General features: G+C 33.4%; 1 protein-coding gene across 7 annotated transcripts; it reads right to left on the reverse strand.

Annotated features, from left to right (window-relative positions):
• Positions 1 to 3,709: 3,709 nt before the first annotated feature.
• On the reverse strand, positions 3,710 to 8,409 carry LOC135836997 (uncharacterized). Of its 7 annotated transcripts, none has more exons than XM_065352110.1 (4): positions 7,532 to 7,722; positions 7,013 to 7,176; positions 6,682 to 6,933; positions 3,710 to 4,878 (listed from the first exon to the last, which is right to left on the reverse strand). In XM_065352110.1, exons 3-4 carry the CDS (start codon positions 6,880 to 6,882, stop codon positions 4,039 to 4,041), a joined length of 1,041 nt encoding a protein of 346 aa, XP_065208182.1. In that variant the 5' UTR covers positions 6,883 to 6,933; positions 7,013 to 7,176; positions 7,532 to 7,722; the 3' UTR covers positions 3,710 to 4,038. The 7 variants fall into 7 exon arrangements, 6 of the variants coding, with proteins under 6 accessions (XP_065208182.1, XP_065208179.1, XP_065208181.1 ...); XM_065352107.1 differs by having other exon boundaries at positions 6,682 to 6,941; XM_065352109.1 differs by lacking the exon at positions 7,013 to 7,176.
• Between the last annotated feature and the right edge of the window lie 4,119 nt (positions 8,410 to 12,528).

Consider the following 12,528-nt stretch of genomic DNA (forward strand, 5'->3'; position numbering starts at 1 on the left):
TTCAAAAACAACAACAACAACAAAAAACCAATATATTTGAAAAAAATGAAAACCAATTCATTTAAAAACAACCATTTGGGAAAAAAATTTGAATTGAAACAACCAAAACCACCAAAAGTTGTGTTCTTTGGAGAAAACCACAACCACAACAACCATTTCAATTTTCAAATGTAACCATAACCAATTACAACCAATTCATGAAATGGTTCTTTTTGGTTTTTGCTATTTTTTTTCAATTTTTTCAGACCTGTGATGGAAATTTTCTGGTTTTTTGTCTCAAATCATACTTTTAGTAGTCCTGAATTAGTTTTTGTATAAATTTATTTGAAAATCAAAATTGTTTTTGATATCAAAACCACCACAACCACCAAAACCATTTGAAAATTTGAAATGGTTTTTGATGTGAAAAACCACCACTACCGCAAAAAAGAACTATTATTACAGAACCAAAACCACATCCACACCTTATTAAAAAAAATTGAAACCATTTCAAAACCAGAACCAGAAAAACTTTGAAACCTAAACCTTAAAACCAATTGGAACCGTTATGGTTTGTGATTTGAAAACCAATTCAGAAACCATAACCAAAAACCATTTATTTTTGAGTCCTTTAAAAACCACCTACCACAACAACCAATAAAATCCAAATGGTTTTAAGCCCTGCATTATACATTAGATCAAGCAGAGATGGAACGATTACCGATTATAATCGATTATAGCCGATTATAATCGGCCGATTAAAATAATCGGACAGCATCGATTAATCGGCCGATTAATCGAATCTTGGCGCTACCTATATTGTACTAATATTTCAGGCTTTTTCATTGGTCAATGGTTAAGTTGCAATGGGCCAAGGTACCGATCGTTCCGCATGACGTCATGTTTTGCTGTGTTTGGCCGTCGATTTAATCGACCGATTAATCGCCGTCGATTAATCGATTATTTCCGATTATTTTGAAGAAAATCATCGATGTAGCATCGATTATAATCGATTCCATCTCTGAGATCAAGTCGCTCTTCAGTCAAAAGTTCATAATTTGGCAGCGGACGAATCTATGAATAATTTTAATCGTCCGTATAATACCGAAAATGATTTTCTGTTGTGTTTCGTGTCACGGCAACAGAAAGCTGCTGCAGAAATTTGATGATAATTTATTATTCTGACTTTCGGAATATTAGAAACACAAAATCTAATATCAATAGCTCAATACATTCCTTTTAGATGAATTATACAAATTTGCTGAATCGCTATGTAATGTAAACTAAACTACTAAATTAGTAAAATTATAATAATGCGAAAATGATAGCTGATAGCAGTGATAGCGTTCGCGTTCAGATTTCAGAACGTTCAGTGATCGAACATTTGAATCAATCGTTCGTTCGTCCATGTTCCGTATGTGCTGTGAACATAGCACATCTCTGTTTGTAAGGAGAGTTTTTACGGAAAAGCAGGAATATCGAGGTGAGACTGGTGAGAGTATACCAAGTAAAAGATTCATTATACTGAACGACTGCTATCATACGATTCTACAACACGCGTTGATCAACTGGCGACTAGGTACAGTATAATTTGGAGGATGTTTTTTTCGGAAGTCTTCGGAAACGCTTCGGAAGGATTCGTATGACTTGGAGTTTTTCATCTTCGCCTGGTACATATGATCCATCACTCGTGTTTGTGTATGGTATGAGAATTATGATTATGAACATTCAAATTCAACATTCATAATATCCTATTGATGTATATATGTACATGTACGTTATTACGTATTTTTTGATCTTGATTCTTGCCTAATAACATGTAGGTATTTTGGATTTAGAATTTTGATTTGAAATTTGAGTCATTGACTTGTTCTTGTTCTTAGCAGTAAAAAAATTGTAATTATTTGGTATCGTACACATACACATTACATACATAGAGTATCATTTTTATTTTCAATGTCAAAAGAAAAAATAAATTACCACCTACTCCTTTGAAAAGGAGAAAGGAAAGGACCAATGTAAAATACATACCTACATAGTACATAGGTACTCTTAGTCTCTTATTAATTAATACAAATTCAAATATCATACTGGATCTGGAATATCAACTCTCAAGCTTCAATTTGAGTTCAACTATAATACCTCATAGGTGCCCTAGTTCTTACCATCATGATTATCAAAATACAACGTTGAAAGATGCGAAGATTTACGATTTTCATTTTTCAATTTTCATTCCCACATTTTTGGATTTTCATTTTTCAACGCTGTTCGCTGGGCAACGTAATTGACTGAAATGGCGCATCAAAAAATCTTTACATTTAAAACATAAACATGTACATTTTTGATTCTTTATATTTCATTTCCATTTCCATTTAATTTCATCATTCATGACGAGTTGAAACTTTGAAAGACGTAAAATTAAAACTACATAATTAGGTGAAATGCTGAAACTGGGCGAAAATGAAAAAACTCCAAGTCATACGAATCCTTCCGAAGCATTTCCGAAGACTTCCGAAAAAAACATCCTCCAAATTATACTGTACCTAGTCGCCAGTTGGTCACTTTCAATCTCACTCGTTTATAATCACGCACTTTATCTCCCTAGTTGCATAATATACTATTACGTTTCTAGGGAGATAATCCGCTACATTATCTCCCGCTCGCTAATCGCTCGGTGGACAAACTAGCGATTTTCTCCCTTAAAAACGTAAATTAAATTACCTATTTTATTATTTCTGTTATTACAGTTTTGTTTTTAAATGTTTTTTTTTTATCAATTTAGTGTTTTTCAAAATTTAGTAGATAAGGTTACCTACGTAAATGATAAAATAAAAAAGGGAATCTATTTTTCAAAAAATTTACAAGTTCATTAGGTAGGTGAGTTGACCTGTTTTTTCAAATTTTCCAATGTCTTGTAATTTCTTCTCGTTTTTTTTTTTAGTGAAGCAGCTGTACCTATGTGAACAAAACTCAGAAACGTTCGTCAAAAATAAAAAAATCAACTTGAGCAGCTGAAAATGGGGAGATTGGGGGGGGGGATCAAGGTCCTATTTCCACCAGTTCAAGTTTCATTCCAATCGGAGATAAGTACCTATCATTTGGGAGGGATTTCCTCGTTAGAAAATGCACAGTACCTAATCATTCTAGTAATCTGCTACTGATGCTATTAAGTACCTACATAATGCTTGTATAATTCTAATGACACGCTAGCACATTAATGGTAGCATTAGTAGCACAATTTTGAGCACCTTGCTCGCGAATTTGCTAGCATATGCCATACCTACCTTCTAATGCTAGCATTACGCTGGTGAAATTATTATTGTCGATAGCGTTACGCTCTGGGATTTAGGATTGGGATAGATTATTCATTCCGAGTCACAAACTCAACACCAGATTTGGATTTTACTGTATGTGCCTTAAACGATTTAGGCAACATTCGCTAAAATGGTACTCGAATGAAAAGAATAAGTTGTCATGAGAGTTTCATTCACAGCACAGAACTGACCAAACCTGAGTAATATGTAGGTAGATACCTAATGTTTTAGCATATGTATATTGTGCACACCTATAATTACCTACATTTCATGGTGTTAAGGAACTCAATGTGATACAAATTTTTTCAAAAAGTACCTAGATAAATAAAAACAGACAAGAAACATGCGCAGTGACGGTACACAGGTCGTGAACATTTTTTCGAAACAGTGGATTCAGAAAATTAAACAACCTCCATTTCTGTGTTTTATATATATTAGATTTTCATCCGCAATACGAACACACAAAAATGTAAACAAAAACTATACATAATTAATCATAGGTATCTGGTATATATTACTTACAACTTGACTGTCAAAAAAAAAATGACAATACATATCACGAAAATGAAAGCAAAAAAGTATCAACTTATTACTAGCATAATAAATCATACCTATAGTCAGCTAGATGCTAGATAAGTATTTATTTGGTAAAAAAAAACAAAGTACCTATTTACCTACAATAAATCATAAGCCTTAGGTAGGTATAAATTAGGTACCTAGCTACAAAATTATTGTTTATCAAGAGTTAGGTAAGTAGCGTTGCAGAAGGTGCTATCTTTTTTACAGGAGGAGTAAATCTTGTTGAGAACTTCCTTTCGCGTTTCGGAACGTATGACGCTCTCCCACACACTTTTTTGCCCGGAATTATAAAATGATCATGGTTTGATGGTATTTTCAAAGCTGCAAACATGTGATCAATTCTTTCTGTAGGGTTTTTGCGAGTTGCATTTATTAAAATGTTGAACATATCAATATGTTCCATCGGAAAATACCAATCCTGTTCAAGGCGTTGAATGGCTGTTTGAAAAAACACCTCCGTTCCATTTCGATATTTCTTTTTTAACTCTGCTTTAAGGTTATGCTGTTGCATGTATTCGAAATAACAGGATAGTCGGTAACTGCGCTGCATTATCGCCGAAAAGGTTGACGAAAAATTCTTCTTGTCATCATTGTATCTCAGTTTTCTGAGTTCCGGATCTAATTCATTATAATATTCCGTCAGGTTTCCTTGCAGATGAATAGCAGCTAATTTCCATTTTTCTTCATCATCATCTGCTGCTCGTACTCCATTTTTCATGAATATTAAAAATTCGGGTTCAGTTGACGTAAATCTAAACCACTTGCTGTAAGATTCACTATCTTTTTTTTTTCTTTTGTCTTCGCCCTCGTTTTTTACTTTTGGATACATTCGGCCAGGATTGAATTCATCATATTCATCATATTTTCTACGCAGCTCTTGGATACGAAATGGCCATTTTTCTAAAGTCTGTGATATTTTTACATAGGCAACACCAGCTACGTCAGTGAAGATTTGGGTTAAATCATACTTCATAAAATTCAGTGCACAGATGAAATCTGCGTGAGGCTGTATAACACAAAATGAAAACACTGTTAATGGTTTGATTAAACGCAGTGTAAATTCAGGTAATATACGGTGTACATTGACTTAAACCCTTCTTAAGTGTAGAGAAATTGATGAAAAATAAAAATTTGGTAACATTGAAAAGTTCAAACATTTATGCATAAGTATATCCGTGTAAGAAATTGTGCCCGGAAAAATTATTTTTAAGCTCTATTTTTAATGACTTTTTTTTCAAGTTCAAAATTGATCATTTCAGAAAATTGCAGGTAAAATATGGTACTAGTAAAAATTACCTTCAATGAAATGAATTGCAGGGTCATTCCATGCCAAATCGGCGGATTTTTGCACGAGGGGTCTTCGATTTTTTTCAAAATCAAATCATGCGTAGAAGTCATTAAATGATGGCGAATGACGCAAACCGTACATTTTTTCAAATTTTTTGACGGAGCTGTGGCGCTTAAAAGTTTTCCTAAACGGCCGAAAATGGAAAATTTCAGTTGCAAATTGCTCCGGTTGTACGTGGTGTAGAATTTTGAACTTTTTTTCAAATGTAGTACTTTGAGAGGATAATCGACAAATTAAAGCTCTTTAATACAAGTATAGAAATAGATTATACTCTTAAGAAAGTCATAGGATTTTACGTAAGTTTTACGTACTGCGCAGTGCGCGAGCAAGCGTCAAATCAGCTGTTCACGTACAACGTTGCACCCCATTGGTTGCTCCACCCACCTCTACCGCGTGACGACACCAACCTGCCATGCGCAGTACGTAATACATACGTAAAATGCTAAGACTTTCTTGAGAGCATAATCTATTTCCATACTTGTATTAAAGAGCTTTACGACAAATAATGTCAAAATCAGTGTTGCCACTTTCAAAAACCTAAAAAAATAGGTTTCAAAACTAATAATTTAAATATAACCACATGATCTCCCCCAGTAAAAATTTTGAAAAAATTCTCAGTTTTAGTCCTTTTATGTAGAATAACATATCAAAAAATTGGACTGGCATTTTTTTTCATTTTCGAGAAAAAAAAATTACAAGTTTTACAGTTGTTGCAAAAGTACCATCAGAAACCTAAAAAATGAAAATTTTTGCATTGTTGAAATATTTCACCAATGTGTAGACGAATATGTGAAAAAAAATCCCCCTCCCCCAATTTGTAAAATTTTATTTCAAGAATGAAATATATGTATGCATTTTTCATCAATTCTTTGACAAATTGATCGTTGCGCAAACTTGGGCACACTTACCCTACATATTTACATAATTATGTTACAGTTACGGACAAAACATGGTTTTTCATGAATTTCTTATAATTTTTCGATTTTTTTTGAAAGAAAAATGTTGAAAATTCATGAAGGAGTTACAGGTAAAGTGGGGTACTACTTGTTGAAATGAAAATAAAACACGTGCAAGATAAACAAGAAAAACGATTTTCATTCACCTTTTTTATTCCAGTCTTTTGGTTTTCTTTTTTAGGCATTTTTGGTCCAGAACATTATGTCAATAACATTCAAAAACCAAAGTATCCCATGTTACCAATGTAAAAATTTCAACACCAAAAATATTCCATTTTTTTTACAAAATTTAAGTCTAGAAAAAAAAATTACACGTGACCAATCGACTTCAGGTCTGGTTAGATCATTTTAGAATCATTTAAAAACACACCGTAAATTGTTTCCTGTTGGCTGTTGGATATCTCCCATCAACTACTTACAAAAAAAGCGAGTACCCCATATTACCAGCTTTTACCGTTTACCCTAATATTAAAAGTATGAGTATTTGTGGTTGTGCTCATCATACCGCGATTTCTCTTAAATAATTGATCTCTGCACTCATATCATCAATTTCTTGGTGCATGCAGCAAACATCCATCTCCAAAATGCGTTTGTTTATAAAAGTATTCTTGAAATCTTTATATGGGGGAACATTTCGAACCACATGTAATATATTCTTTTCTTGAATGTAATCTGCAAACTCCTGAGAGCTTTCTGAAAGCTTCATCTCCCCATTACCTTGACTTTGCACACAAGATAACCAAAGGACGGACAAAATCTGAAATGCTTGTATTTTTATGTTCATGATTTTGCACTCCTGAAACATTGAATACCTACATTTAAGCACCCCTACTTACATGTACATGTACATAGCTACCTATCCAATCCAATTCGTCTGGGGTTTTCGACGGGGTTTTTATAGTTTTTGGGCAACGCGTCGTTAACGGCGCAACGCGAAAAACTAACCAAAGGTTTAGGAGATGAAGTTCTGTTTCAAGGCTTTCAGAGCGATTTTTAATTTCTGGAAAAAAAATGAAAAAACTCCGGAGGTGCCAGAATAGGCCAAAACTAGTGCATAAATAGTAAGTTGTCAATGTGTGGGAGTTGAATAATTGTAACAATTAGGCACCTGTTCATATCGGTTCACATTGTGCAAAAAAATTGATCAGTAGGTACGCGTATTTTGTGAAAAATTGAAATATTTGCCTTTAAATCAGTTTTTTGGAATTATTTTAATTTTCAAATGACAAAAACTATAAAAATGAACTTTGTTCTTTAGTACCAGGAATTTTGTTTATGGTGATTTTGGGGTGCACTTTCGATCTAGCATTAGTCAAAATATTTACTGATTGCAAAGGTATAATTATTCAACTTACTCAATAGTTTGGCATAGTATCTCCTTGAACGAACTCTTTGAGGTACCTAAATGAAAAACCAACCTTAGCTTCAGAATTACGATTCACATAACACATACCAATTTACGAGTTGGAGAACTTCTTACGATGTTATTCGTACGTTAGCAAAATGTAAAATCAGTCAAATGAATATCAGATTGAAAATCACATCTACGTTTCAGGGTGTAATTACCCAGGTATTTCAAAAATTTAATAAAATTGATATTTCAAAAATTTAATAAAATTAAGCAGCTACACCAAGTACATATCTGATACCGAACTTAATTCGACTCTATTTTCTTTCATTACATGTACCATAATAAAAGTTTCAATTTATTTGCTTTTGAATTTTTCATTTGCAATTAAGTAGATATTCAGATAATATGTCATGTTTAACCCATCTGGTACCCCTTCGGATGTTTTTTCCTGCGCCTTAAGGGCAGATTCCGAATATTTTATTGCATAAGCAGCATGGGCAGAATCCTTGACAAAGATTCACACGTTGCAAGTTTACTTAATTCAAGTACATTTTACTTTTAAGTACTTGGTCATTTCTGATCAAATAAATTTACTTGTATTCGTGAAATGGACTGGATAATCCGTCAATTAATTAAAAAATCAAGTTACTTGCGGTAGTTGCGGTTGTTTGAATTGAATAAACTAGCAGCATGTAAACCTTGTTTATCAACTTGCATCTTCAGATCTGGAGATCTACTGAACAGAATTAGATGAAATTTGAAATATATATACTTTGAAACAATTAAAAGAAAATGTCGGATGCGATTTTCATTTGATTGAGTATTTTTTGCAGAATTGAGAATTTGAAATTGAAAATAAACGAAATTTGAACACTTTTCAATCATTGATCATTCCAAAACTATTCAAGTAATTAAAAATCCCATCCGACATTTTTTTCCAATTGATTCATAGTATCTATATTTCAAATTTAATCGATTTTCGTCAGATAGATCTCGAGATCGCAATACTCGAAAATCAGGCGGACCGGGTATGCAATCGTGCGGAATCGGCCGTAAATACCGCCTGAATTTTCTATTACTTATTTTGTACACGTACCTATATACGTAAGTATATTTTAAAGTAACTTTATTACTCTTTGGAGGTTCTCCAGGTTGTAGGGTTAATAAATTGAATTGCTTTGATGAGTAAGATAGAGCGCCTTGCTCAAATTGGCCAAATCACAAAAAGTTGAGCTTTCAATAAAAAGTTTTGTTGGAAATGAAAGTTTCCAAAAAGCGCAAATGTGACATTTCCAACAAAAAAATTGAATAATATGCAGAGTTTTGTTTTTTTAAATGGATCAAAAACATTTGTCAAAAAACATTGAACAAAAACACTCTATCAAAAAATAATAATAATAAATGAATTAGAAAAAATATTTTAAAAAAGATTGAAAAAGGGTCATCTGGCAGTTCACAAATTCTGCGAAAATCAAATCTCTTTGTTTAAAGAATGAAGGAATTGAAAATCAAAATCTATGTCACTAAGAGAGGATTTTTTCCATCAAGTCATAAAATCTTATTAGAAGTTGGGCCGAAATATGACACAAAGTTTGGCGAAATTGCGAGCTTTGTAGTGGGGCTGACTAATAATAATAAAGACATTTGTTTGTGTAAGCATTGTACCTATTTATTTTTGTCTACATACCTATTTGTAAACAGATCGTTATGATATTCTTATCCTCGTGTATGTGACTATGTGTCTATTTTCATTTTTCGTATTCTCAACTTTTTTTTTTCGATAATCGTTTTTCTGCAAGATTTTTTTAAAATGTAAGTATTTTTCAGTGTTGAAAGAACAGCACAAGAACGGAACAAAATTTAAATTAAAAGAACGGAACATTTTTTGAAGAACCAGAACAAGAACGAAAACAGAATTCAAATTTTTTCAAGAACAAGAACAAAACTGCAAAACCTATTTTTGAAAGAACAAGAACGAGAGCAAGAACAGAATCAAAATCTCCTCAACAAACAACAACAAGAACGGGAACAAGAATGGGAAAAATCCCCATGTTCTTTGTTCTTGTTCTCAAATGGTCATTCATTTTTTTCTTATGCCATTGTCATAGCTACAAATTTCTAATTTCTATGGAAAGGGTACCTCCGGATAAGATAGGCAAAATGCCCTTAACCTCGGATTTCGATGAAACTCACAGGGTATGTTAAGTACCCCGAAAAAATAATTTTGGGCCCAAAACCCGCTCCCCACCCCACCCCCCTCAGGCAGGGGTGCCAAAAAACGCGTTTTTCAGGGGAAAAATTCTGCATCAGCGAGTAATTTAGATAAATTTATTCTGTAAACGAATATAGTTAGAGGATACATAAGGGTACCTCCCTGAATTTTTTCAGAATTTTTCATCGCATAGGGGAAGAAGGAGGGACAAAAGAAAACTTTAAATTGACCAATTCAGTAGATTTTTCACTGTTTTGTAGTAAAAAACTACTGCTTTTAAAAAGGAAAAATGTCGTGACTGCTAAGCAGTGAAATTTGACTGCTTCAAATTTAGAGAGTAGATTGACAATATGGGCATCGTTATCATATGAATCGAACTCGCTGAATACGAATATGAAGTTTTATCTGCAGTTGGATCCTCCTAACGGTCACATTGTGGAAAGGGGTTGCTCAAAAATTAGTTTTTTTTTGTGAAAAATGCTTCATTATAGCGCAATTAACGCCGTGCAAGTTCTTAATCAAGATTTTCTTGAATTACAAGTATTTTTCAAGTACATAGTATCTAACTCAAAACTATCAGAAAGGTTTCTTTTTGGTGTCAACCCTTAAATTTTTATGTGAGTTACCTACCAAGTACATACATTGAAAACACTATAAGTATACCTACCTAGTAGATTGGGTGGATCGGGAAATAATGAGGAAAAACTGAATTTTTATCAATTACAGCAAAAACCGCCATTTTGAGTTGAAAGTTGCACAGAAAAATTCTAGCTCGAGAAGTGCCCCTAAAAGGAAAACATGGGCCCTCAAATTTGGGGGTATTTTCAAAAAAACCGTGTTTTTTCACTGAAGCCCCTGTACCCAATTTGTTTTGAGAAAAATTACGACCCAGTCCCAAATGAAATTATTTGAGATTCTCCGTCCATTCTATGCTATTATTTTTGATTGTGATTGCCAATTTCGAAAAATTACCCACAATTTTTTTTGCAATTTTTCTCGATTTTTTGAAACCTAAAACATTGGCGTCACTGCGTCCCAAAATATTTCCTTAATTTCAGAAATACATATATCTTTCTTCTTCTTCATTGTAGCGAAACATTTGCGAAGATAATATTTTCAAGACACCAACTACCAATACCCCCTTCCAAAAAAAAACGATTTGCAAATTTTCAATCGCTCAGTAGATCTCTAAAAGTGCACTTGAATTTTGACGGCAATAGCATAGATCGACGCAGAATCTCAAATATGTACTCGTATGTACTTTCCTTGCACTGTCTCCTCTATATATTTTGAGTGAATTTAAAACATCTCTTTTTTCAAAACTCGTTGAAGCATGATCCCTCCCCCAAAAAAACGTTTTTTCGCTATTGTGAGCAAGGGAGGTGGGGTGAGGGAATTTTTTTGGCTCCAACATTTTTTTAAAAGGTGCCCAACGATGTTTCATCAAAGTTTCAGAAATCTAAGGACAGGGGCATTTCACCTATTTTACTAAGGAATGCCCTTTCAGCTATCTTGATACATACATAATAAGCAAAAATACTTCTACACGTGTAGTTTTACCGTACGATCGCGCGGTGTAAATGAATTTTCAATTTCACATTCTGAGGTAAAATTTTACGCTGAACAACTTGGTTCTCTTCGATTTCGGCCACTTGTCCATATTTTTGGAGAAAAACGTAAAAAACGTGGTTTTTTGAGTTTTTTTTGAGCTTTTGAGCTTGACCCACCACTCCAAATGGCCGGGTGATGATTTCTATAGAAAGTAGACCTGAAGATACATATTTGACGAAAAAATTGTTTTGGTATGTTTTTTCGTTCCGGAGTAATGTCGATTTAAAGTTTTCTTTTGTCCCTCCTTCTCCCCCTATGCGATGAAAAGTTCTGAAAAAATTCAGGGAGGTACCCTTATGTATCCTCTAACTATATTCGTTTACAGAATAAATTTATCTAAATTACTCGCTGATGCAGAATTTTTCCCCTGAAAAACGCGTTTTTTGGCCCCCCTGCCTGAGGGGGGTGGGGTGGGGAGCGGGTTTTGGGCCCAAAATTATTTTTTGGGGGTACTAAACATACCCTGTGAGTTTCATCGAAATCCGAGGTTAAGGGCATTTTGCCTATCTTTTATCCGGGGGTACCCAAATTTATGCAAAAAATTTTGTAATTGTGATGCGATCTGGGATAGGGTACCCAAAGTCGGAAAATTTTTTTTCGTTTTTATTGTGTCATTTGAAAGCTTAAAATGTCAGCTTTTTTTTAAAAAAAAGATATTAAGTCTAGCCCTTTTTGCGGCTGAGCAATGAACAGTTGAAGTTTCTGCTTAAAAAAAGAAAATTTTGAGAAAATCAAAGTTTAAAATTTTTCCTTCAAAATTTCGAAAAAAAATTATTTTCTCGACTTCTACTGCACTAAATTGGCTGAAATTTTGATATGATACTTCAAAATTATAGACAATCAAATTTTAAAAATTGTGTCAACATTTGTTGACTATTTGTTGAATCATGTTGAGGGAAACACATTTTTTGTACAGAAAATTTGAAAAAAAAAAACATTAAAATGCGTAAAAAATGAAAATTTTACAGAAACTCACGACTTTAAAAAGAAATAAGTGAAAAAAATTATAAAAAAATTTTTGACGGGTACAGGGCTTGAACCCACGACCTCTGGCGTGTTGGTCCGCTCTCCAGGCATCAAGCCACCAAGGAAGCTTTGTAACAAGTGTTTTCTAATGGTATACAACTAATTTTATTGTGAATTTGACATAACTAACAGGAAAGAACAGAAGAACATCG

Source organism: Planococcus citri, chromosome 2 (genome assembly GCF_950023065.1).
Source record: "Planococcus citri chromosome 2, ihPlaCitr1.1, whole genome shotgun sequence".
Lineage (NCBI taxonomy): Eukaryota > Metazoa > Arthropoda > Insecta > Hemiptera > Pseudococcidae > Planococcus > Planococcus citri.

What these genes read in the sequence shown, in the direction of transcription:
- LOC135836997 (XM_065352105.1), bottom strand. Translation starts at nt 6,981, where the DNA reads ATGTTTCAGGAGTGCAAAATCATGAACATAAAAATACAAGCATTTCAG. An exon ending in ATTATTTAAGAGAAATCGCG is followed by an intron (nt 4,879 to 6,681) that starts GTATGATGAGCA and finishes TGTGTTATACAG; the next exon opens with CCTCACGCAGATTTCATCTG.